The sequence below is a fragment of the Manis javanica genome, chromosome 10 (genome assembly GCF_040802235.1).
Source record: "Manis javanica isolate MJ-LG chromosome 10, MJ_LKY, whole genome shotgun sequence".
Classification (NCBI taxonomy): domain Eukaryota; kingdom Metazoa; phylum Chordata; class Mammalia; order Pholidota; family Manidae; genus Manis; species Manis javanica.
In genome coordinates, this window is record NC_133165.1 from 32,046,332 (window position 1) to 32,072,618 (window position 26,287).

At 54.4% G+C, this 26,287-nt stretch overlaps 1 protein-coding gene across 4 annotated transcripts; it reads left to right on the top strand.

The window, feature by feature from the left end:
- The first annotated feature begins 2,353 nt into the window (after positions 1-2,353).
- ZNF316 (zinc finger protein 316) lies at positions 2,354-21,136 on the top strand. 4 transcript variants are annotated; one of them, XM_037003685.2, is made up of 8 exons: positions 2,377-2,502; positions 3,020-3,054; positions 5,799-5,966; positions 6,392-6,756; positions 6,944-7,071; positions 7,873-7,999; positions 8,517-8,630; positions 15,807-21,136. In XM_037003685.2, the coding sequence occupies exons 4-8, from the start codon at positions 6,420-6,422 to the stop codon at positions 18,131-18,133; spliced, it is 3,033 nt and encodes a 1,010-aa protein (XP_036859580.2). In that variant the 5' UTR covers positions 2,377-2,502; positions 3,020-3,054; positions 5,799-5,966; positions 6,392-6,419; the 3' UTR covers positions 18,134-21,136. The 4 variants fall into 4 exon arrangements, with proteins under 4 accessions (XP_036859578.2, XP_036859580.2, XP_036859582.2 ...); XM_037003683.2 differs by lacking the exon at positions 3,020-3,054 and having other exon boundaries at positions 2,354-2,502; XM_037003684.2 differs by lacking the exon at positions 2,377-2,502 and having other exon boundaries at positions 2,521-3,054.
- The last annotated feature ends 5,151 nt before the right edge of the window (positions 21,137-26,287 follow it).

Consider the following 26,287-nt stretch of genomic DNA (forward strand, 5'->3'; position numbering starts at 1 on the left):
TAGCACTACCCTGAGTCAGACCCAGGAGGGGGTCATTTGCAGAGGCTCAGCTATTCTGAGGTGGGTGGCAAGGCCTGCACCAAAGCTCCAATCTGGGTTCAGTGGAAAACTGACCTAGAAGGAATGGGGTCAAGTGGGGTCATAAGAGTGGAGAATTATATTTATTTGACTATAAAATAAACACAGGGGTTTAGTTTCATTTCACAGACTAGTGGGCAGTCTATTGAGCACACCTTGCTTCTGAAGTCACAGGTGTGGGTCACCTCAGGGGAGTGTTCCAAGCCTAACTTTGACCCGGGACACACTGAACTGGACAGACTGTGGGGCTTCTGTGTGGCTGCATCACTTAGTTCCAGGGTGGGGGGCTTTGGGGACTTCCTGTCATGGGGCAGGAGGAAGGAGGGGCCCTGGGGACAATGGGGGGACTCTCAGGGAGGGAAGGAAACTGAGGGGCCAGGGGCACAGCTTTTTTCTTCAGCCTCTGGAGGATGGCAGCCTTGGGCAGGGAGGAGCCCTCATGGAGGGCAGGGCCTGCTGAGCTGATTGAGACTGGTGTACTCCATGTGTTTGAACATCTCTGCAGAGAAGGAAGGGGAAGAAATCAGGTCTTGGGCTAGGTATCAGGTAAGAACAGGCCAAGAGATCTGAGGAGGTAGGGCATGATGCATGGTCCCTGCCTGACAAGATGACAGGTTCTACACCAGGGATGGATTTACCTGTGCATAACCAAAGCGGAGAGAACCACAGGATCAGGCAGGTGGCACCATATGGAAGCGGGTATTGAGAATGTCAAGGCCCAACCTCATCCATGCGGCTGGTCACTTCTCAGGGCCCCTGGCCAATGCCCTGCAAACCATGGGCTCTGTGTTGGCAGAATTTATGATTCTTTCCATCTTTTTACAAGAGACCTTCAATTTTTAAGTGTAAGTTATTAATTTTAAGACATTAAAAAGAAAACACCAGGAGCCAGACACAATCATTGTGAGGAGTTAGGTTCAGCTGGAGGCTGGGCAGCTGGTGCTTTGGGCTCAGGAAGGCTGCACCCTGCTGTGGAACAGAGGTGAGAGTCTTCCCTGGCCTGAGTGGCTGATGGCCAGGGGCTGGGTTTCCGGCAGGCGCAACCTGTTATTTCAGGCAGGTGTAAGCCTGCTGGGAGCCTAGTCAGGTGCTATCCTGTCTTGAAGGTCCAAGATATAAGAATAACAGTGCCCATTGGGTGGGAGCTGGAGAGGAAGCAGGGCCACACCATTTCTGACTGTAGCTGCAAGCCAGGCTGGAAAGGGGCCCCGACCTCTGTGGGGACAAGAGGTCACCATCAGGCCCCAGCTGCATCTCCTGGGAGTGGATGCAGACAGGTTTGGGTAGGGCTTCGGTTGGCCTCTGAATCCAGTTCTCACCTTCTCACAGCTTCTAAGGCCACCTATAGCTTCTACCTCCTTCTGCTTGGAAGAGCTTTCCCTTCTCAGAGGTGGCCCTCCCCGTGGTCGTGATCACAAGTCCCTCCAGGTGAAGCCTCCTGTCAATACTTTTACTGCATTCATTCAGCTGCCAAGGCCCCCTCAGTCCTCGTCTTCTACCATTCTGAGTACCTCCACCACACACACTCAGTTTACTGAGCGTTGGCCTTTCATGCACTAGTGGCCCCGGAAATGGGGCTGGTGAGTAGTGAGCACCTGGCCCGCCTGCCTCAGGCCACTGGCCCATTAACCAGCAAGGGATCGCCCCTGCCCAAGACCACATCCCGTTCTGACAGCAAACCGGAGGGACTCCTCTGGGGACCCTCAACCCCCCATCATAGGGGTCACTGCTCGCTCCACTGGGTAGGGGTGGCCCGGGTGGGCCTATCGTGGGTTTGGCACTTAGTAGGCCTAAATCATGGTTGAATGACAAAGTGGGATCGGTTTGGGAAGGGGATGCTGTCGGAGCTTCTGGACCTCAAAACTACTCCAGAGGCAAGAATGGCCCGGTGTTCAAAGGTAGGGCGGAGGAGGGGAGCGGTGGGGGCGGGGTGTGTGTGTGTGTGGGAGTTGCCCAGGGGTAGGACCAGGATTTCCAGGGGTGGGGCCAGGGTCGCGGGGCGGGGGAGCGCCGAGGTGTCCAGGGTTGCTGCTGGGACCTCGGGACCAGTGGGGTGATGGCGTCGGGGCCCCATGGGTGCGGCCAGGGCCTGGGGTCAGGACGGGGAGTGCCGAGGACCCCAGGAGATGCTGCTGGGGCCTCGAGGTCAAGCGGTGGCGCCGGGGTGCCCAGGGGGCGCCGGGGCTCCGGGGCTCCGGGGCGGGGCCCCGGGGCGGGGCTCCCCGCTCCCTCCACGCACACCCCCTGTAAGAGCCACGCTCGACCCCGCGTGACCGGAAGTGGCCCCTCGTGGGCGAGGGCGGGGCCCGGCGGCGGCGGCGGCACTTCCGGTGCCCACGCGCCGCCGCCGCGCAGCTCCGGGGCCGTCACTTTGTGTAGCGCGGGGCGCGCAGGCCCGGCCCCGGCGTCCGCCCAGCTCGCGCGGTGAGTGGGTGGCGGGGCCAGCGGCGGCGGCGCGGCCGGCAGGTGCGGGGTCGAACGCAGCGTGGGTCAGGGTCCGCGTCCCCCGACACCGGGCAGGAGGCCGTGGGGCCGTGAGGCCGGGCCTGGGCCTGGCGGGGTCGGAGCGGCGCGTCTGCCGGACCCTCGGCGCCTCGCCCACGCCCGGCGCAGCCCGCGGACCCCCGCCCGGCGGCGCGGTGGCGAAGGCACCGACCCAGGGCCGGTCCAGCCGGCCGCGCGGAGTAGGCGTGTGGGGAGGACACGCGACACTCCTCGGGAGGCGCCCGCCGCCGTCTAGGCCGGAGGGGAGGGGGTTGGGCCGCGGCCGCCCCCGGGGACACACCCATTCCGGAGGGGCTGTCACCGCCAGGGCCTCTGAGGGCGGCGGAGGCCGGAGAAGTCCCCTGGAGGGATGGAAGGGGGCTTGGCCTGGCGCCCCCGCTAGCTTGATTAGTGACTTTGGGTCCTTGTCTGGGTCCCCCTTCGTCTGCAAATGGAGGCTCCAGTGGGCTGCTTCGCTGTCTTCTGCTGCCGGTAGGCGGATAGGGTAACCCATCCCTGGGGTTGGGTGAGTTGGAGCTGCCCCATGTGGCCGCAGAATTGGGAGAGGGACTGGTCTTTTGTGGAGGACACGGTGGGTGGGCAGCGGAGGATCAGGACCTTAGCTGCGCCTGTGTAGGAAGACCTCGGTACTTCGTTTGGGCCAACAAGTGTTGGCAGGTCTGAGAAGCTGGCCAGCGTGGTGAGGAGGCTGCCCTCAGGGAGCTGGGATGGCCCCATGGATACACCTGTGCCCAGAGCAAACACAGAAGAGAGCGGGCAAGCCCAAATCTGTGGACAAACCGTGAGGACCCTGGTGGTCAGGCTTCCTGAAGGAGATGAACACCTGGAAGACCTTGAATGGCAGGAGTGTGGTCAGGGAGACCCCCAGAGGGAGGGATGGGGCCTGGATAATGTGCACGCACACGTTTCTCCTACTTCTTTATGTATGTTTCCTGAATTTTGTACTTTGGCAGAGAGTCTCTAACTGTTCAGACTTTTCCACTTCTTCCTGTCTTATGGTCCTCCCTTCTTCCTGCAGAGGGTGTCCTATCTCTCCCAGTTCTAAATGTCTACAGCACTGTGTCCAAAGTGCAGGGCCCCAGTGGAAATAAGGGTTTGTGATGACCCTGGGGGTTTATGATGAGGCTGCTTACCTGATCCTCTGTGGCTTCTGACCGGGAATCAAATGCCAGGAAGTGAGCAAAGTGAGTTTCCAGTGAGCTGGCAGGCTGAAAGAGAAGGAAATGTGTGAGTTGGGGAGTACGTGCTCAGCACACAGCTGGCCTGTATAGGTAGAAATAACCCAGGGCCGGAGTTTCTGAGGCCCATTTTTTAGAACCATTTTGTTTTGGATTCTACATTGGGGTATATGTTGTATCTAGCTGTGCTAGGCCCGGGTCCTATCTGTAGGGTGATTGCCCCCACTGTTACTGGGCTTTCCATTCTCTGCTCACCAGCAGCTGCATGTTTTTGGGAAAAGGGAGCCACAGCCTCTTTGGAGGCAGACTCTCCAGTACTTATGATGGGGCAGGTTCCAGTTTGAAGGACCCTAAACAGTGATCAGTCTCTTCTGGAATGTGACACTGTGGCCAGAATACTAAATTTAAAAAACCTGTTAATCAAATTGGCTACAGATTTTAGAGTTATTTCTTCAACAAACATTTGAGTGCTCACTCTGCTTCTGGCACGGGGAGGATTCAGAGATGAGAAAAGGGAACTTTTGCCTTCTTGGAGACACTGTACTTAGGGAGGCAGGCAGTAAGCAGATAACTTGGTAAATGTATTAAAAATGTGGGTGCTGTGATTGCAGATTCTAGGGAACTAAATAGGGCCTGGTGGCTGCCTCCAGAGGAGCAGCAAAAAAGAAAGGAGAGAGTTCCAAGTAGAAGGAATGGCACATGCAAAGTTCCTGAGGTGGGACAAGCACAAGGTTACCTTATTCCAAAGCCATGGAGTTTTCTTTTCTGTGGTCCATTGATATGGTGGCCTGCCTGTGGAAGTCTGCTCTGGGAGGTGGCCAGGCAGGAGACAGTTCTGCTGGGCTTGGCATTGTGTCTGGGCTCAGCCAGAATTTGCAGTTTGAGGCCTGAGTGAGAAAAGCCTTCCTCTGGGCCCGAGGTGGCTGGTGGTTGGGAAACTCTGGTAAACATTCCCAGTGCCCCAAGTGCTGGGCAGGGCTACATCATCCTGGAGGTGTCCAGGTAACACACAGCACACCTTCATATGCCCAAAGAGCCATGGAGACCAGAGAGGTCGGATTCTGGGAGAAGCTGGAGGCTGGGTAGCCTACCTCAGGTTCAAATTGTGAATCTAGAATGGGGCTAGAGTTCCCAGAGGGGAGTGCACGGGTTGGGACAGAGGTGACTTCTCAGTGTCCATGTTCCCAGCTCTGGACTGGGCCTTGGTCTCTGGGAAGATGTGCAGGAATGCTCCAAGTTCCCTAGTTATTTAATTTTGGATTCTAAAGCAGCAGCTCAAGGCAGTTTGGAAAGTGAGCACACACTACGTTATTCATAGAAAAATGATGTGTTGTGGAGGAAGAGCTAATCAGAGGTTTTGTCATACGTGCACAGTGATCTGAATTGTTCTTGTGATCCTGGGTATCTTTATGTAGGTTGCCCTTGTCCTGCCTTAGGGGTCTGTGGCAGATGCTGTCTACTGGTAGAGCTGGATGAGCAGGGGCAGCCCTAATTGCTCCATTTGGCCTGACATTTCAGGGTCCTTCTGGGGTCCATGCATTCATCTCAGAATCTGTTTTGGCAGTGGACTTGGCTCATTTTGGAAATGGCCTTATTCAGGTCTGAGACTCTGATGAAGCAGGTGCTGGGTAGCAGACCCATTTTGAGGTTTATATTTAAAAAGGAGCCACAGAAACTGGTTTGTCAAAACAGTGACTCTGTCCTGCCTCTGGGATTCCCATCGGGGCCCATAAAGGACACATAGCCAGGATGGTGGGCCACACAGCAGCATGGCCTTGTCTCTCCTCAGGGCCTGGGCTGAGCTGGCTGTAGCACTGGTGTGAGAAAAGGACCCTGGAAGCCACGGGGGCTTTGATAATTCTCTGATCCCCAAACTTGAGATGTCATGGGGTACTCTATATCACCTTTGCTGGCCTAGCAATGAACCAAATGTCCATGATCCTCTGAGCTTTTTCCAATGCCCTAGCTGGAGCAAGGGGCGGGGGAGATGCAGAGGGTAAGGCATACTCAGGACCTCTTCTCTACTTCTTCTTGCAGGAAGGAGCCTGACCCCACTGACTGTCCAGAGCAGAACCCCTGGCAGTGAATGGACACTCCAGTCTAAACTTTCACCACTTCCCTGCCCCCTGCCCCACTGAGCTGGGCATGCTTAGACCTCCCCAAGATTCCCTCCCTGCCGCCGAGTTCGTGGGTATTGAGAGCTGGGTGAGCATCTTCTGTATATCACATGGACTGTTCCTTGCAGGCTACACTCACACCTTTGAGCGAAATGCAGGCTACCCTTGAGCTGTGTTGCTTTGACTCAATGCTTCTCGTGGTCCTCGAGGATAGAGAGATCTGGGATGAATCCCTGATTGAATCCAAGAAAGTGCAGCAGTTCATAGCCAGTGTGTAATTGCTGTCAGGGAAGCACTGAGACCACACAACAGGGTCACAGAGAGGGGCTCCTTGGGCACAGAATGTCCCGGTTGCACTGCATAAGATTGTGGGAGAGCCCTAGTCCTCCCTCAACTCTGGTGGCATTATGTAAGGGGGGAAGTCTTGCCACCCATGGGGCTTGTGTGGGGCCTGTGCAGAGACCTGTGGGAGCATGCTAGGGATAGCTCACCATCATCATCTGATTTTTCCAGGCTGAGCTGAGGCTTGTGTCCAGAGAAGATGGCAGCCCTTCACACGACTCCAGACTCCCCAGCCAGCCAACTGGAGAGGGCAGAGGATGGGCTGGAATGTGATCCTGATCTGGAAGATGAGGAGGAGGAGAAGGGTGAAGAGGCAGAGATAGAGGAAGAAGAGGAGGAGGAGATAGTAGTGGAAGAGGAAGACGAGGAAGAGCCGGAGGAGGAGGAGGCAGGGCATGTGGAGCAGGTGGAGGTGGAGTTGGAGGAGGACGAGACTGTGGAGGAAGTGGTGGCTGAGGAGCAGAGTCTGGAATTGGGGACCCAGGAGTGCCTTAGCCGTGGTGGTGATGCCAAGGCCTCAGTTCTCCAGGACAAGGGTACGAGAGGAGCTAGCCCTTGGGAAGGAAGGAAGGGGGCTTGGGTGGGCTGCCTGGGAGAGCTCTTTGGCTCAGTAGGGTGGAGCCGGAGCACTGGGCCCTGTTTGGAAATGGAGTAGCCAGGAGCTCCTGATCCTGCTAGCTGGGTGCTAAAGTTGGCTGGCCCCTATGGCATCTTTCCTCTCAGCCATGCAGGCCCCTCAGGTTCCAGCCGTACTTAGGGATGAGGACCTGGAGGAGGAGGAGGAGGAGGAACAGGAGGAGGAGGAAGACGACGAGGAAGATGATGCCGATTCCCTGACAGCTGGGTCTCAGGTGAGCTGCCTTCTTGTTTGGAGCTTAGTTAACTAGGCAGGGTTTTCCCTGAGTCTTGGCACCTGCTGTTCTGGAGACCTCTGCTGGCAGGGCAGCAGCACTGGTGCTCAGGCTGAGTCCAGGCTGTGACTGGGATGGTGCAGCAGGAGGCGGCTGGGCATCTGCATGGGAGGCAGTCCTGTTTTCCTGGGGTCCGACCTTCCCAGACTATTGAAATGTCCTGATTGTGTTGACTGCTGCGTACGTAGCTGCTGTGTGCACAGTTCCTACAGAGGCCTGGCTCTCCCCCAGGCTGGGCTGTGCCCCTTACCTGGAGTTCCTGTTACCTGTGCAGGCTCTAGTTTCTGGCTGAGCCAGCTTGGGCACCAGTGTCCACACTCCGACTAGATGGTGCTGCTTGTCACCCAGGCCTGGGTTTGCACACTGCTGGTATAACCTGTGGTTTGAGCCAGAGAGTGAAGTAGGAGGGAGAGGAGATGGCCTCAGAGTGCGGCTCTGGAAACTTGAGCTTCATTTTCTCCTGCTGTGGCATCTGACCTCTCTGAGCCTGGGTTTCTAATCTCTGCATGGGAGTGGGGTCCCTGCTTCTCAGGGCTGTGGCAAGGCCTAGAAGCCCTCAGTACTCTCTGGCATTTGTGGGCCTGCCAGTAATGGGGTGTTGGGTGTGTTCCTGTGAGCTCCATGTTGCAGGGCCGAGGTTAGTTCTCCTTGAAGCCGGCTTCCGTTGCTTTCTTTTTGGGGGCTTCCCTAGCACTCAGGTGGGCAAGCTTAGGGCAGTGGTCAGGGTTCTTTGTTTTCTAGGGACTGGTGACCTTTGAAGATGTGGCTGTGTACTTCTCTCTGGAGGAGTGGGAAAGGCTAGACACAAACCAGCGGGACCTTTACAAGGAGGTCATGCAGGAGAACTATGGGATCCTGGTGTCCTTGGGTAAGAAGAGAGCCTTTTGTTCCCAAGAGGCATCCTGGTGCAATGGCTGCTATGTGCTTAGCTGTCTGAGAGGGTGGCTGCTGGAGCATCTTGGGGAAGGGGGTGATGGAGCCAGCCCATGTCCAGAGGAAGCCCTAGGGACCACCCTGGCTTCTGAATGGGGCATATCCCAGTGCTTCCGCTGTGGTTGAGCAGCACTGTGAAGCCAGTGGACGCATCCTGGGGAGCTGCCAGCCCAGCCCTAGTCTCTGTTCTGTACAATCCCCAGAGGCTGTGGAGGTGAGGTATCAAGTGGTGGAGGGGAAGGGCAGGCATCCTGTAGATGAAGGTGTGTGGAGGGGCTCAGCAGGAGAGCTGGAGGGATCAGCAAGGCTCTGAAAGCAGGGATGTGAAATTTCCTAGAGTGGAGGCTGGGAGGTGGGAGGGTGGTACTAGAGGCAGGAGAAGAGTGGAGGGGAGCTGAGGGAGGGGCTGCTGGGGTGGCCCTGTAGCAGCCATCTGCTCTTCTCTTGGCCAGGATACCCCATCCCCAAGCCAGATCTGATCTTCCGACTCGAGAGAGGAGAGGAACCTTGGGTCCCAGATAGCCCCCGTCCTGAGGAGGGAGACATTGTCACTGGTGTCTACACAGGTGAGCATGGGACAGAATCTCATGGGGTTTCTGCAGACACAGCTCCTTGGAGCTTTGCCAGACTTTGCCCTTCACCTTACCCTTTTGCTGCGCCTCTGTACTGGTGTCCTGGGCTGTCAACATGGGCTCCATGCAGATGGCACCACGGGCTCGCCTCTGCTTCTGTGGGTTGGCTCCTCCTGGTTTCAGTGCATGGAGGCCCGAGGGCCAGGGAATCCTCAGAGGACCTGGAAATTCCTCTCAGGAGCCTTTAAAAATGATTGCATCCCTGTCTTGTAGCCTCTGCTTGTGTTTCGGAAGTGAAGGCCAGTTGTCAGGGTGTTGGGCCAGAAGGCTGTACACAGGAGTAGAGCAGACTGTGGGTCCTGGGAGGGCTGGAGCTGGCCTTTTTGGTTCCCAGACTTGAGTTGGTCCTCTGGTTTCTACACCCAATGGCCATCTCTGAACAAGGGGTTCCCCTCAGCCTGCCCTCTCCCCCTGGAAGGTCCAGGGAGTAGGCCTCTGGCTTGGCCATGTGGTTCTGGACCTTCCAGCGAGGAGATTTTGGAGAGATGCACACAGGAAGTGTCAGGGTGCAAATCTGTCCAGAGACCTTGGGCCTGGCTCTGGCTTTGTGCCTCCTCTGAGCCTCAATTTACTCATCTAGAGAATAAAGAATTTGAACGAAATCTGTAGTTTCCAACCTGAGGACGTCAGGGGGTTGGCTCTCTGGATGTGCTTCATGGAGACCTATGAGTGATGCTCAGAGTTTCAGGGGGTTTGGTGGAAGCCCTTGTACAGTGGGTATATTTGGCTTTGGGCTAGAGTGATGCCAGTCTAGCAAGGGGCGTGTATCATGCCACCCATGTGCCCAGATAGACCTATGAGCAGCTCATAGATATGTTTCAGAATAAAACTACAGAAAAACACAGACAGTGCTGTGCTCTTCGAAGTATTTTCTGTATGCATCTTAATTATCATTGTAACAAACCTGTGAAAAAGCAGGGTGGGCCTGTTGAGTCTCCTCATGCAGGCCCCCTTGGAATCTTCCCTGGGCTTCAGAGCTGGGAGGGCTCTGGCTGGCGAGAAAGAGCACTGTTGTCTCCTGGATGAGACGGGGATTCTGGGGATGCTTCTTGGTCTTAGTGAGAGGTGGGCCGGCCCTGTTTATGGGTACATCTCAGAAAATCCACCTGGAGGCCAAGGGCCTCCAGGCTGCCTCAAGGGGATGTGGTGGAGCTGGCTGCAGTCTCAAGCCTGGGTAGTCCCAACAGTGTAACTCATGACCTGGCTGGGGATTGGCAGCTCCCCAAGGGGGCTGGGTAGCTAGGCTAGTGCTGCTCTGCCTCCCTCCCAGTCACTGTGTCAGGGCTGGTGGACCCAGAATGCTTCCCCATCCCCGACTGCAAAGCTCGAGGTGGTGCAGGATCTGGGCACAGTCTTAGACGTGTTGCCTGTCTGCTGGGAGGGGATGTGGTAGAAAGGCTGGGGTGAGCTCTGGCAGAGCAGATCCATTTACGCCCTTCCTTCTTAAATGTGACTATAGCCTGTTTGTTGAATGGCCTCCCTCCCCTTTTCTGCTTGTGTTCTTTTCTGCACAGTTGAGCCAATTGAGAATTGAGAATTGCCATGTCTGGGCAGGGCAGATGATAATGGTTCCCACCTGACAGAGTTTCTGTTTTTCTAGATTGTAGTCTTGCAAAACATAAGCATATTCCTCTCTTGGGCTTCTTGACAAATTGGGCAGCACATAGCTTGGGGCTCTGGCCCAATTCTCCCACTCTGGTGCCCTGCGTCTCCCACTCCGCCTGTCCAGCTCCTTGCTCCAACTGCCCTCCAGCTCACTCTCCTCTTCTGACCCCACCCCTTTCCTGCCACCTTTCTCTTCGCTGGGTTAGATGGCAGGTCCCTCCTTCTCTTGCAGAAGACCCATGTATTCACCTGCCCCTGCCCCTGCTGAACCCCATGTCCTGCCTGCTCCACATCTACACTGGGGCAGGGAACATGGCTGGAGACAAGCGTTTCTGCATGCTGACCACAGGCCCCCTGAGGACACCACTGCCACCTTGGCCTTGTTTCCTTTGCTGGGTGGGCTTTTCTGCTCTCCAAGATGGACCCCCTCAGCTCCCAGGACCTCACAGGCCCCGGGTTTCTCTGCTGCCTTCCCAGCTGTTTTTCCACCTGCTCTCCTTGTGTCTGAGCCCCAGGACAGCCCCATGCCCTCTTTGGTTCTCTCTAGTTGACCTCAACTTGTGCCAGGCATTACATGCCTTTTATGCTGCCCATTTTCAGCTTCTCTCTTCAGCCCTGACCTTGTCTGTCCAACTGTCTGTTTGACATCCCCACTCAGGTGTCTGATGGGCATCTCAGAGTGAACCTGAACCTGAGCCAGCACCAGTTCTCCTACCCCTGTCCCTGGCACTTGAGTGGCCTGGCTACATGCCCAAGTAGTCCTTGGCCCTCCCTTCCTCACCCCACCCTGTCCCACCCCTGCTTGGGGCTATTAGGCATGTGGCCACAGGTGTCCCTGAGCTGTCACCTGCCTTGCCCCCTGGAAGCTTCCTCATGCACTTGGTACAGTTCTGGGCTCTCGGCCACAGCCCTCAGGTCTGCCACACACACTGTCCCCTTCCTCCAACACCCAGCTCCTCTCACATACCCTTAGCTCTTCAGGCTCAGCCATGGACAGCTTTTCTCTTCATGTTCTCTCCTACCTCAGGGCCTTTGTACTTCCTATGTCCTCTGCCCAGAGTACTCTTTGTGTGACTGGCTCAGCTCCTAGGTCCCCACAAAGCCCTGCCCACCGCCACCAACCAGTTGTGTGTTCTCTGAGCGCTTGGACTTCAGGAGCACGCCCTCTCACATTGCTCCAGGATGTTGCCTACACTCATGGCCTTCTGCGCAGTCTGAAATGATCCTGCCCAGATGTCTTCTTCCTCGCTTCCTACCCACCCCCTCCACAGATGTCATAAGAGCAGTGTCTTGTCTCCATAGTCCTAGTGCAGGCCTGGCACCCTGTGGAGCCGGCTGTTGATCTGTCTCTTTGGCTGCTGTTCCTGCCTCTCATTGGAAAGTGAAGGATAGGAGAGAAATATGACACGTAGGATTAAACCGTCATAAACATTACACAGGAAAGGATAAAGTTTAAAAAGTGATACAAGGTAAAAACACACTAAGGTGAGAGGATCCAATGGTTGGTAGGCACAGTGGTTCTGCAGAGGAGAAACCCAGGAGCAGCGGCCCAGTCCAGTGCCAGCCTGCAGGTGGTATCTACCTCACACAGCCCTTGAGCACCTGGACTGGGCCGGTCTGTCCACAGGAGAAGCCCAGGGACCAGTCCATAGTATGGGCCTTCCCTTCTCCATGCCCCCAAGGGGGCCTTGAGTGTCCCTGAGTCCCCCTTTCCCAGTCTGAGCCAGGGACAGGGCCCTTAGGTTCTGGCCTGCCCTAGATCCCTGAGCTTGGAGTGGGCAGAAGGGGATGGAGTCAGGAAACTTCCTGGCAGGGAGCCTGGGATTCGTGAGTGCCTGGCTGGAGGGGCCTGATCAAGGCTCAGAAGTGATAGAGGCTCCCTTGGCCTGGGAGTGCTTTCCTCCTCCGAAACTGTATGTGAGGGATGAGCCAGCAGTTCCAAGTGAGTAAGAACTGGCCTCAGCTTCCTCTTCACACCCAGGGGTTGGTTATTAATTGCATGGAACAGATGAGACTGAGGCCAGAGAGGTCACCTGCCAGTGAAGAGGGGTGGGTCCAGGGCCAGAGAGGTCACCTGCCAGTGAAGAGGGGTGGGTCCAGGGCCTGTCCTCAGAGAGGACCACCCCCTTGCAGACATGTCGGTGTGAGGACCCTATGGCTGGGAAGACTAATCTCAGCACAGAAGCCAGGCCCTGCTGGGAACCACCACCTGCCCACACTTGGGCACAGCCCCTGGTTACCAAGTTCCTGCTCATCGGGAAGGAAGGGCTGCTGATGGCAGCCAGCCTGGAGGAAGGAGCAGCCTGTAGCTTTGGGCAGCCCCCCTGGTCCATGTGCTCCCTTCATAACTGTCCCTGAAGGCATAGTTCTTTTAAAGCCCACCTCCAGTTCATGTGTCTGGATGGAGGGTTGGGAGCTCGTGTTGACTTGGTTCAGTGACTGACTTCAGGCCCTGTGCCTGTAGCTGGGTCCCTGCGGGGATGGCTTTAGTCAGAGCAGACCCACAGCTGACTCAGTGTGGGGCCCAGGTCACGTTGGGCAGGTCTCCAGGTTCCCAGACTGGGGCAGGGCTTGCTGGGGGGGTGGGAGTAATAGAAAATGGTGGCACGACTCTCAGGGCAGCATGTGTTGGGCATGCTGAGCATCCCATAATCTGCCTTCCAGCAGCTTAGGGATGCAGGTGTGTAGCCAAGGGACCCTTTGTCAGCACTGGATAGGGTGCGCACTGGGGACCCCTTGGGGGCTCTATTGACAAGGCCTCTGGTTGGCCCCCTGGGATGTCATCAGACCTTAGAGTGCTGGTCCTGCTTAGCTAATCATCGCTTCTGGTCAGGGGCCTCAGGAGCAAATGTGTCAGGGAGATGAACTGCCAGATCCACTCCCCAGGTCCACTTCTCTATTCTCCTGAGGGTTCTGGAGGAAGCAGCTTGTTCAACTCTCAGGCCCACTGTTGAGAACCCCCTCTCCCCATCAGAGTATCCTCTCTGCCCTGGCTTAGGTCTCACAAGCAGACCTGATGAATCCTCACTCAGACCCAAGACAGCTTTGGATCTGAGAGCCAACAGACGCTGGAAAGCCCTGTCTCACTGCAGCCTGGGGTAACCCCCACTTCAGTCCCACCCAGACCTCCAGATCTTGGGCCACTTTGCTGGCAGAAGAAAAGAGCAGAGTTTGGCTGGGGGCAGGCTGGTCTCTCTCTGGGTCACCTCAGGTAGCCTTGGTGCTTCTGAAGATCTTGTCTTGGACACACCAGCTCTGACTGTCCAGGGACATGGGCACCCCCTCCAACACCTGCCATATGTTTACTATCTTCTCATTCCTGGACAGGAGGCCATCCCAGCTCCATAGCTGGTGAGGTCCCCCAGGTCCCCTCCTAGGATTGGCACCCTCTCCAGACCTCACCATCGCTCTGATGGGTTGAGGGACAGGGCAAGGGCTCCTTCCCCAGGCCTGGGTTTTCCCCTGCTCTCAGACCCCAAGGAAGAGGTGTTATGGGCTAGCCCCTGGAACCTGGCCCATCTTTCCCAGCCTTGAGTAGCCAAGGTTGCCTGCCAGTGGGCCCTCTTTTGGCCTGGGTGTCTGCTGCTTATCCAGCAAGTGCTCCCTGACCCTTGGCTATGTCCTAGGGTGCACGCTCACGTTACTCTTGCTCCTCAGCTTGCATCCCTACTCAAGACCTTCTCCAGAGTCAGGAGGTAAACTTCTGAGACTGAAAGAATTCCCAGCTGATCTGACCATTGGCCCAAACCACCTGTCCCTCTGCTATGCCCTCCTGCCCCTTAAGGGCGCTGCAGCCTCCACAGTGGGGAGGAGCTGGGCCTCTTCCTTGCTGTTCAAGGGGCCCAGGCTTGTCCCATCACTCTCTCATGGCTGAGGGTTGCGGTTGGAGGTAAACTCAGCTTAGTAACAGGACACTTTTGTCTTTTATTTAAAGCTTTATTTTTACTATATAATGTTACTGCCTATAGAAAACTTAGAAAGTATTGCAAAGTAAGAAAAAATAAAGTAACCCATTTTGTTTCTCTTTATACGATACATGTTTTTTTTTCACAGCTGAAATCATGCCTGTGCAGTTCTGTGTCTGGCTTTATTCCACTGAGCACTAAGCTGTTTTTTTCCATGTGACCAGATCACCATATATGTAGAATACCCTACACAACACAGAACAAGGGCTGAGCTAGGGCAGGCAGTCCTTCTGGCCCTAACCTTCCCTCAGGGGAGGACACTAGCCAGTCTTGGTGGTAGACCCATGTAGAGTGGGAGAGGGGATTTCTAACTGTGTAGGAACTTAAGCCTTCCCGATATTAGGGTCCTGAGGTGGCTACAGAACCATGTGTGGCCACGTGGACATACACAGGGCAAGGTGTATATGAGGTCAGCATGTGGGTGCTCTGAACTCCTGGGGTTTCCAAGGGCTGGGTGTTTCCCTTCTATTCCTTGTGTGGCTTAGTGCCTGCTCCATACAGATTAGCTCTGTCCCTGGTGTATCATGATGGTGGGCAAATCAGCACTCTGTATTGTAAATGAGAAGACCTACAGACCTGCCTCCATACCCACACTCTGCACTGAAGGGAGAGGTTGGGGTATAGCATAGTGGGGGGACAGAGCCGCAGGAACTCAAGGGGTCATTGGCCTTCTGTATTGGGAAGGTGCTTGCAGCTCACCAAGCGTTAGCCAACTTGGGATGGTTTCCCAAATGCACAGCCGCTCAGGAAAAGCCAAGCTTTGAAGTAGCTTAGAGGGGACGCTGGTGCTGTGCTGGAACAGGTTGAGCTTACTGGATCCTCTAGATCTCCCTGAACCAGGGCACCCTTTCTGGTTCTGCTCTGGGGGTGGGAGGGAGACCCTAGGTGTTGGCCAGCCTTAAACTGGTGTAGAAGAACCGAGAGGCAGATGTATGCTCAGCAAAGCTTAGATGCTTACAAAGGCAGGTCCTTAGCTGCCTGGTGCAGTCTGTGTTGGCTCTGGAGTCTTGGATGCCATTGGCCAAGCAGGCCATGGAGGTGGAGTTCTCTGGGAGACAAGGAGCTTTGAGGAAAATAGCCAGGGTGTCTAGTTTTCTGGGCACAGGACCCCTGTTGTAGGCCTGGCCCTGGTCTCACAGGAACCTGCAGGTATGATTACCTGCTTTGTAGATCAACCCTATTCCTCTGCAGGGTGAAAAGCCCTGGAGATCTAGAAGGTTTAGTTGAGGCCATTTGAGGATAGCCCAGACAGTAAAGGAACGCAGACCTTCCAAGGAGAGACGCCCATGTGTTCATTTCTCCTGTCTGCAAAGTTTCTCCTAAGGGTGGGAGGCGGTGGCTTTACTGCCCCCTGTGCTGAGGCATATAGCCCCTCACTTCCATGGAATGGAGGCGCCTGTCTGCAACCCGATTGAGGCTCCATGCTTGGAGAGTTTGGGGTCCAGTAGAATCCACAGCTCCCAGCGGCAGGAGCCTGCAAGGGGCTCCTGTCAGCCCCTCTGCTCACCTCTCTCTTCTGGCCTGCCTTTGTCTTCTTCAGGGGCCTGGTTCTGGACTGACGACATAGAGGACCACGAGGAGGACGATGATGAGGACTTCCTGGCGGAGGTGGCTGAGGAGGAGAACGAGCCCCCTGGGCTGTGGTCAGCGGCCTATGGTGTGGGGGATGTGCCTGGGACTTGGGGCCCGGATGACTCGGATTCAGCGCAGACTCCAGAGGGGTGGGAGCCTGACCCCGGCAGCCTCGGAGTCCTTGCCGAGGGCTCCGAGGTGAAGCCCTTCCTGACAGGCCGGGAACCTGGTGCGAACCTGCTCGTGCCCTGGGCGTTCCCAACTGCGGTGGAAGCTCCAGCCGGGCGACCCGAGACCACGTGCGATGTATGCGGCAAAGTGTTCCCACACCGGTCCCGGCTGGCCAAGCACCAGCGCTACCACGCGGCTGTCAAACCGTTCGGCTGCGATGAGTGTGGTAAGGGTTTTGTGTATCGCTCGCATCTGGCCATCCACCAGCGCACGCACACAGGCGAGAAGCCCTTCCCGTGTCCGGACTGTGGCAAGCGCTTCGTCTACAAGTCGCACCTGGTCACGCATCGGCGCATACACACGGGCGAGCGGCCCTACCACTGCGCCTTTTGTGGCGCGGGCTTCGGGCGCCGCTCCTACCTGGTCACGCACCAGCGCACGCACACGGGGGAGCGCCCCTACCCGTGCCCGCACTGTGGCCGCAGCTTCAGCCAGAGCTCGGCACTTGCGCGGCACCAGGCGGTGCACACGGCCGACCGACCACACTGTTGCCCCGACTGCGGCCAGGCCTTCCGCCTGCGCGCGGACTTCCAGCGCCACCGGCGCGGCGGCGGCTGCATGGAGCCTGGCGGTGATGGCACTCGGCGGGAGTCCTGCGAAACGGCGCCCGCGGTGGGGCCCGAGGATACAGAGGCCGGGCCCGAGGGACTGGAGGCATCTGAACCTGGCGAGGTGGACGGAGAGGCCGAGGCCGAGGCTGAAGTGAGAGAGGTGGCGGAGACTAGCGCCCCTGGGAGCAAGGAGGATCCTGAGACGGGCCGGCGGTTTCTCGAGTTGGGCAACGGTCTCGGGGAGGGCGAAGGCCCTTCCTCACATCCGCTCGGCTTCCACTTTCCGGTGCACCCCAAGTCTTGGTTGCACCCAGACAGTTTCCAGATCCTGGGCCTCCCGGACTTTGGGGAGCGACTGCCGACCGACGGGCGCCCCTTGCCAGGACCGCTGGCGGGCCGGCTTTCCCTGGTAGAGAGTGCGGGGCTAGCCTGTGACCCTTTCGGCGGCGGTGGGCCCGGGGGCGGAGGCGGCAGCCTGCGTGCATTTGGGCCCGCTGTTGGGGGTCTGCTGGCTGAGCCGGCGCCTGCTGCGCTGGCCGAGGAGGAGAGCCCATGGATCTGCTCTGACTGCGGCAAAACGTTTGGGCGTCGTGCGGCGCTGGCTAAACACCAGCGCTACCATGCAGGAGAGCGGCCACACCGCTGCGCTGACTGCGGCAAGAGCTTCGTGTACGGCTCACACCTGGCGCGCCACCGCCGCACGCACACGGGCGAGCGGCCCTTCCCGTGCCCCGAGTGCGGCGCGCGCTTCGCCCGCGGCTCACATCTGGCGGCGCACGTGCGCGGCCACACGGGCGAGAAGCCCTTCGTGTGCGGTGTGTGCGGCGCAGGCTTTAGCCGGCGCGCGCACCTGACGGCTCACGGTCGCGCACACACGGGCGAGCGGCCCTACGCCTGCGGTGAATGCGGCCGCCGCTTTGGACAGAGCGCGGCACTGACGCGGCACCAGTGGGCACACGCCGAGGAGAAGCCGCACCGCTGCCCCGACTGCGGCAAGGGCTTCGGCCACAGCTCGGACTTTAAGCGGCATCGGCGCACGCACACGGGCGAGAAGCCCTTTCGCTGCAGCGACTGCGGCCGCGGCTTCGCGCAGCGCTCCAACCTGGCCAAGCACCGGCGCGGCCACACGGGCGAGCGGCCCTTTCCTTGCCCTGAGTGCGGCAAGCGCTTCTCGCAGCGCTCGGTGCTCGTGACGCACCAGCGCACGCACACGGGCGAGCGGCCCTATGCCTGCACCAACTGCGGCCGCCGCTTTTCGCAGAGCTCGCACCTGCTCACCCACATGAAGACGCACCGCAGTGTGGCGGGCGCGCCCGGCCCTGCAGCGGCGGTGGCGGCGTCGGCATCCAAGGCTGAGGCACTCACCAAGGGACCGCTGGGTGGGGGCCCGGGCGCCGCGCCGGGGGAGCGTGGCAGCACCCTGCTCGAGTTCGCGGGCGGAACGAGCTTTGGCTCCGAGCCGGCGGCCACATACGCGGGGCCCTCGGACGCCTTCGAGGAGAGCATTATGTGAGGGCCCAAGGCCGACGGAGGCGCAGCCCGCTGGGCCACCGGCCTCTACCCGGGTTGGCTCGGGCACCGGCTTCTGCACACTGGCCCCTTGCTCCTCTGGCGTCGGGGGTGCTGAGGGTCCCGCTCCTGGTGCGGTACTTTCCCCTCAGTTCCTGGCGCACTGTCCCTTCGGCCCTGGGCTTCCCTCCAGGCCCACCCAGAGGACCAGGCCTCCAAGCTCGTCCGGCCATGTGGGGGCGCATGGAGAGAGGAGAGCCATGTTCGGCGTCAGAGGGCAGGGTGCGACCACCCTGACCAAGACTGCAGCATCCGTGGGCCTATGCAGAGAAGCTAAGCGGTAGGGATGGCAAGCTGTTATTTATTTTACTCGGATGCCGATTTGGGTGGCCGAGGGGACAGGTGGCTGATGAGTTTGTAACTGGGTTTTACAGCGAGGGAGGTGGAGCCCTTGCGTCAAGGGGAGGGTGGAGGTGTCAGGGCAGAGTGCCCGGCTACTGCAGTGGGTTTGGCTGACGACTTCTTTCCATTCCTCAGTGCGAGACTTCAGGGACTTTCTGGTCATTTAAGTATGTCCAGGAAGTTTTAAGGACTGTGCATGGGAAAAAGGGAAGCCTTGTGGGTTTCCAAAGGACGATGTTCCTCCTTAACCCAGGGGGACAGAGATTCAACTGGGAAAGCTTTTATTCTGACTGTAGACTGTGGATATTTATTTCCATCTCTTGCTTGGCCTGAAGAATCTGGGAGGAGGAGAAAGAGCCAGAAACCAAATTTGTGGCAGGGGCAGATGAGTTGCAGGTGTTCGTGGGGTCCCCAGGGCACTTGAAGCCTTAACTTCGGGGATCCCTTGTACTTCTCAGCCCCTTGGAGCATCGAGATCAGCCAGGCTCTAGTTAACTTGCTGGGTTTTAATCTCAGCCTCCCCATCGAGTGCTGCGTACTCACTTGGGCAGCTGGAGGTGGCAAACTCAGAGATCCTTGGGGCACACTGGCAGGCTCCTGCAGCCCTGGGCCCCAGCCTTCAGCTCCCTGCGGTGCCACCTCCCCTGGAGGAGGTGGGCACATTGGGCCCTGCCCTTCTGAGCCTGACGACTTTGGATTTAACACCAAATGTAAAGTGACTGAGGTTGGTAGCAGGATCATTCCTTATGTCCCATAATTAGAGCCCTGTGACACACTGCTTCTGTCATTGTTCTACCCTAGAAGCAAGTCATGTTTCTGTTTTGAGTCCCATTACACAGGGCCGGCAGCCCACCTCCAGGGGTGTGAATCTGAGTCAGAGGCTCAAAAACTCACCAACCAAGCACCCTGCTATGCAAGGCCTGCACCTGGCAGGCACCCCACCCTCAGTGGGGTGGTGGGGAGCCACCTGGCAGGTAGCTGAGGCACAGCTCAAGTGAGATTCCTCTCCTTTAATGCCTTTTGGGCCAGTGTGAATGGGGCCAGAAAACTGATATGTTTAAGCAACTGCATTCCCTTTTAGACCTAGTTCCTTCTGTTTTAGTGTAGACATGGCCTTGGGGCCTGAGAGCCAGCAACCAGGCTGCTAGGGACTGGGGCTGGGGTAGGAGGCGCAGTAGTTGGTGGGTGGGAAGAAGGCCTGGATGGTGGTGGGAAGCATTAGCCTGGCGGGGTGAGGTGGTAGGGTGGGGTGGGGTGGGGGGTGAGGAGGGCAGGAGTCCCTGGGGAGGCATCAGTAGTGCTGGGTGGTGCCTTCTCTGCCCTCGGTGCCCCTCCTTTCCCTGTGGGACATGAGCCTCAATAGGGCCCAGGGCAGGGTGAGCAGGCTGTATGGGAGGCCGGCTCTGTGCCTGTCTCTCCCCGCATGCTCCTTGGGTGTATACCTTTGGTGCCCCTCCTGGGCCCCAGCTTCTTCTGACCTGCCCTGAAGCTGTCGGCAGGAGGACCTAGCTTTAATAAAGAGTGGAGAAATGAGCTTTCTGACTGGCCTCATGTTGTTGCAGCTCCTCGGTGCCCTCAGGGAGGCTCTGCAAGGCCCAGGCCCGTCTTGTTTCTGCAAACATGTTTTCAGGAGTTTCTCTTTACAGAAACTAGAACTGGGCTATGAGGAGTCAGCCCAAACCAGCTTTGGTCCCTGCTGCCTGTGTCCACCAAATCTTTCTGGGAGTCCCCAGTGGGCCCCCTGCACTGCCACATATTCCTTATAACACATACCTATCTTGGGACATTACTGTGTTTAGGATTGTTCAGTCCTGCCTTTCTGTGGTTGAAAGAGAGGGGCCAGGTTCCCTTCCTGGTGGTCCAGACATGAGTCACAAACCTTTCGTCTCCTCTGAACTAATTTATTAACTGTATTCTTTCCACGTGGTGTCCCCGTGACCAGATCTGACCTTCCCATCCTTTCCCCATGGATTAGAGAAATATAAACTATGAAGTAAATTTTCTTTTTGAGTGTGATTTGGAGGCATCAGAACAGAAACCAGTATTTCATTTAAAAAAAAATAACAGGCTTTGAGTGTCAGATGGATGTTAAGACCTAGTTTTAAATGGATGGCCTGGAGGAACTCAAAGTATCCAGAAAACCTAAATTACTCCCTGACAGAGCTAACAGTTGTCCAGTCAAATACTTTATTCTAGGGGGAAAAAATCCAATCCTGATGGTTGTAGAAAAGAAACAAAGCCTTCATGATTTTGAGAGGACATCTGAATTTTTGGAGTCCTGATTCATTACCCAAATGTCAATTTAGCATCTCCCATCAGTGCCAAGGAAGAGTGGAAGACCCCAGTGACCCCTGAGATGTGACCCATGAAAGGTGGTACTTAGAGAGTCACGAAGCCCTGAGCACCCCTCTGCCTCACCCACCTTTGGTATTTTCCTTTTTCTCCATTGCTTGAATTTCCCTAACCTTCTTTCTCCTGACCCTTTCACTTAATCTCTTCAAACATTTCCTCCTCTTTTTTCTTTCTCTAATTGGCTACGTATGGAATAAAGTATTTTGAAATTTTTGGTTATATTTATTAAATAAAGCTTTATGATTCATGTTCATTATTTAATTTTGTTCTTGACTATAAAATACATGCTAGTGGTAACAATTCTGACAGTATAAAAACATGTAGAATACACACTTTTCATCTCCTGGAGAGTCCCACATCCAGCCATCAGGTGCCCCAGCTGCTGCAGGAGGTGTGGAGGCACATCTTTCCCATGCACAAGGAAATGTTTTAAAACTAGTGACATACTTCACATAAACTTTTTCAACTTGCTTTTTTTCACTTAATATAGTAGGACATTCCTTCCTACCTGCCAGAGCTACTTCACTTATTTTAACTGCTCCAGAATACCATTTTCTCTTGTGGGTGTACCATAATCTATGTACCTATTCCTCTTTCAGTGGGTATATGGTTGTTTCCAACTTCTCATTATTACAAACAATGCTGAATGTAGGTTCTTGTACATATATCCATGCAGTTATATAGATCTTTAATATTTTAAAGGTATTTTAAATGTTAATATTTTAATATTAATGTAAAAAATATTAGTAATGTAGATCTGTTAAAAGTGATGTTGCTGGGTCAAAGCACATGCATATTTAAAATTTTGGAGATAGCAGAATTGCCACCAAGAAAGGCTAATTGCAGTCCAGTAACAACATAGTCTCCCAGTGCAGTGAGGAAGTGCTGGTGGCCCATGGCCTCATCAACACAGGGCATCAAAAGTCATTTTAATCCTTGCTTTGTTTCTTCATTTTACAGAGAAGTGAATGGTGTGCATTTTTTTGACATGTAAACAGGTCATTTAAAAAACAGCCTTTATTAAGGTATTTCTGTTGCTGTGGCTATGAAATACCTCTTCCCCAGTTCAAGTTAATGGCTTCCTTATTTCCCGGTATGACAAGATGTCCCAGGCTTACCTTGAAAATTTCCTTTCCCAAATCTGTAATTAGCCAGTTCTTCAAGGAGCCTGTATTCCTTTAGTGGGAAATGATAATTTAGGAACCACAGTTTGGTTGCTGGGGTGCTCAATGCTACTAGATTGATTCTCCCCTCCCCCCAAGGAAAAAATAATTTTCCATTTGGAATTCTGTATCTAGCCAAGCTATCCTAGTTATGAGAATAAATTATTGTATTTTTAGACATGCAAGAATTCAGAAAGTTTGCCATCCATTAGCCATTCTTAAGAGGCATGTCAAAAAATGAAAGAACCAAGAAAGTGGAAGATTTGGGGTATAGAAAATAGTGGAGTCAGTTTAGGAGAAAGAGCTGCCCAGGAGGACAGCAGTACATCAGTCTGATTTGAGCAAGAGGATGGACAGCTTCAGGTCTCTGGTCCAGGGAGAAACTGGTAGAGTAGAAAATATGAGAGGTTGGACATGAAAGAGCAGAACTGTGGTGAAAGTCAGAAGGTAAAAAGGGAACGTGGCTGGAGACAGCCAACATCTCAGGGCCATAAGTGAATGCTCTTCAGGCACAAACTGCATCAGGGAGGAACAGGGTCTTGGTTCTACCTTCAGACACAGAGGGAAGTGTTGATGCCACTAACCATGCCTGATGCCAGGAAACTGTAGTTCTGGTTAATTTTACTTTAAAATTTGAAATTATGTCTTCATGTATATCTTTGGCTGTCCCGGACAAACTTATGTAGGTTCTTGCCATAGTATTCCTAAGCTTAATTTCTATCATGCTTTGATCGGGAAATTTGTTGACTGCTTTTCTTGGCATTAGATTTCTTCATATTTTGAAAGCTCACTTTGCAGGCAGGCTCATTTTGAGTTGGAAGGTTTTTACTTCTTTGACCAGTGTTTGGGTTTCATTCTCTCTCTCTGCCTGTCCAGAAGTCCAACAGTTGTTGGCTACCTCCATGGTAACCAAGAGATACACTAGTGCTCTGAGATGCTGTTCCATGATAACACATTTTGCAGACCCAGGGAGGAGGCAGCATGTGGCTGTGCTGGGATCCTGGTCAGGAATTTGGCTCTCAGTCCCCTTCACCCACCTCCCTTGGTCCTCAGCCCTCTTGTGATCCACGGTCCCCAGCAGCATGTGCTGGTTCTTGGTCCCAGATCCACTTTATCCAGTGAGCCTGCCTTGGGTCCTTTACTCACCAGCAGTCCTTCAAGTGTCCTTTCACCCCAGAACTGACTTCCCAGCACCCCACGCTCACTTCCAGAGCTAGAACCCATGAGGCTGTTTCTTCTAACCACTCACACTGTTTCTGCTCATTTTTGGTCCATAGATAAGTTTACCTTGCTTTTTGAGTGTCTCTTTTTAGTTATCTTTTTACAAATTTTATCTTTCTTTGCTACATGATTGAAGACAATGCTCAAACTTGCTCTGCTATCTTGCCCAGATTGATGTCCTTTTTATTACTTCCCCTTAAGTTTATTCCCTTTACACCTTAGTTTTACACACATATATATATGTAAATGTTTACATACATATATGTAACACGTATACTGCTGGTGGTGCCAGTGTGCCCCAACTACTATATTTCCCAGTCTCCCTTGTAGATAGACATGGCCAGTTAGATGTAAGGAAAAAAAGATAGTTATGTGGGGCTTCCAGGAAAGCTCTTTAAAAGGAGCTTATTCAGCTGGGAGATAGGCCTTTTTGCCCTTTGACTCTTCTTTTTCTTGTGCCTGGAATACAGCTATGATGGCTAGAGGTCAGCTGCCATCTTGGGACAATGAAGCCACTGCAAGGATGGAAGCCACATGCTGAGAATTGCCAAGCAGAAAAACAGTAAGAGCCTGGGGTTCCCATGAGCAAGATCCAAGGTGGGCTGGGTGGTGGGGATATAGCCATGGTCCTGCCCCAGGAACTTCCCAGTTAGGATGACCACTTGACTCCTGCTGCTGCCAGACTCCAGCTTCTACTGCCACAAGTAATTTCTCAGCTGACCTCCTGTACTTGCATCATTCTTTTAAGACTCAAAGTCCCAGGTGGAAGCATCAGATTAGCTGAGTTTGGGTGTGGGCACATTTCCCAGTTTCCAGGGGGTGGAGAATAACCAGCTATAATTGATATGGGCATCATCTCCCCAAAGGACTCCTCCAAGGAGAGTCAAAACTATGGGTAAAATCCTCTGTCCCCCTGTAGTAGCTGATATATCCAGGAAGTCTTGTGGGGAATTCCTTCCCCTGAGCAGGTAGGCTGTGCTCTTTTCTATTTGATTCCAGGGTGGGTTAGGAAGAGAACACAGAGATGGGCTGCTCAGGTCTTGGGAGGCATCCTGCCTTTCCAGGCTTTGATTATTCATTATCCAGGTGCTCTCATGCAAATGCTGGGGAGGCCCCTACTTTTTTGCCCCTACTTCTTTGCCCCTACTTCTCCACACTCTGGGCTCTATCACCACCTCATCTTGGTATCTCTTCCTGGTTGCCCCATCCTGAACCTGGCCCTTTACAGCATCCAGCATACATGGATTTGTCTGTAGCATGTCTTCAAGGACTTTTTTCCGAGATGATCAGCCTGTTCTTAGAAGGTCTGGTCCAGGTGCCAACTCATTTAGTTCTGCTCCTCGGGAGCAGATCTGTTGAAAATCCTTCCTAGGACCAGTCATGAATTCTTGAATCACTATGCCAAGATGCTAATTCTCATGCCCTGTCCCTTTTAAGGTTTCTTTCTAAGCGGAAATGGCAACATTCAGGACTGGTGACAAAAATGTGAACTGGTTTATTTCCACTTATTCTCAGTCATGGAGCTGATGGCTGGACATTGGATGGCCCACACAAAACCCAGTGTCTCCGTGGCTGTGTTTGGCAAACAGTGCTCAAAGCACCAGGAAGACGCACTCTCCTCTCCTGTGTATGCCGGATCTTACACAAGTGCACCCAACTGACAAAGCCTAATTTTCATCTAGAATCCTAGCAGCAAGGGAGCCTGGGAAATGCAGTATTTAGGTGTCTAGCCTCAGCAGTACAGGAAGGCACACTAGAGGGAAGTGAGAATGGCTACATGTGCCTACTCACCATATCCTTACCCCTGCCACCAACAGGGAACCCCAAAGGAGGCTGCTTGTTGGTGCCAGGATTTATGGGGTGTGGCTGCCTGGCCTTTGATGTTATAATGCATCAGCTAGGCACAGACCACAGATGAAGCTACCTGCCGAAGACCTGCAAACACAGAGGCTTCCATACACAGAGGTGGGAACTAGATGGTCCTGGGTCTGTGTGAACCGTCTCAGAAGTCTGTGGGCACATGATCCCAGTACTTGGGTGATTGCAGTACCTCTTCTAGGAGTGCCCTCAGAGCCTGAAGGAACCTTAGTGGTGGGGTCAGAATGTATCTTCTCCCACCAGATGCTATTAACTGCTTCATCCAGAGGACGTTCCTAATGCTCTGAAGATTTGAAGTAGAATTACACACAGATTCTTTCTTTTCCTATTTTTTTAATTGTGGTGAAATTTACATAACATAAAAATAGCCATTTTGAAGTGTACAGTTCAGTGGCATTCAGTACATTTACAAAGTTGTACAGCCACTGCCTCTATCTAGTTCAAAAATATTTTCATCCCCCCAAAATACTCATTAGCAGTCACTCCTGATTCTCCTTCCTCCCAGCCCCGGGCTGTGTCTGAAGCTGGTGAGACCCATCCTGGACTTTTCACTTAATTAAAGACAACCATTTTCCCTTTTGGGCTTAAGCTCATTTGAGTTGGATTTCTGTACTTGCAGCAAGAAAGAGTCCTAAGCGGCTAAGCATCATTCAGGTTTCAGCTTAAACATCTGTTTCTTAGACAGGTCTTCTCTGCTTCATTAATCTAACTTAGATTTTCCTGTTCTGCACTCTGATAGCACTGTATGGTTCTAACTTTCATAGTTCTTATCCCGACCTACATTATGATTTGTGTTACTTGTTCAATGACTGTCTCCTCCGCCACTGTGACCCACCAAGGCAGGGGACAGGTTATTTGGTCCTCTCGCCTCTGACCAGCACAGTGTCTACTCAAAAGAATCTGAACAGTAAACATGCCTGAGTGAACAAATCATTGAATGATGATATCTAGACCTATAGGCTCCAAACCTGGTGTCTGTCATGGTCTCCAACTAGTGGCCACTCTACCGAGTTGGGGAACCTCTCAACCTATCTTAATCTCAGACCCTCCCCATAACCTACCTGTGCAAAATAGGTAAAGACAGACTACCTCTTGAGAAATGGCTGCTGATAACAGGCAACATAAAAGGATGACATGGACAT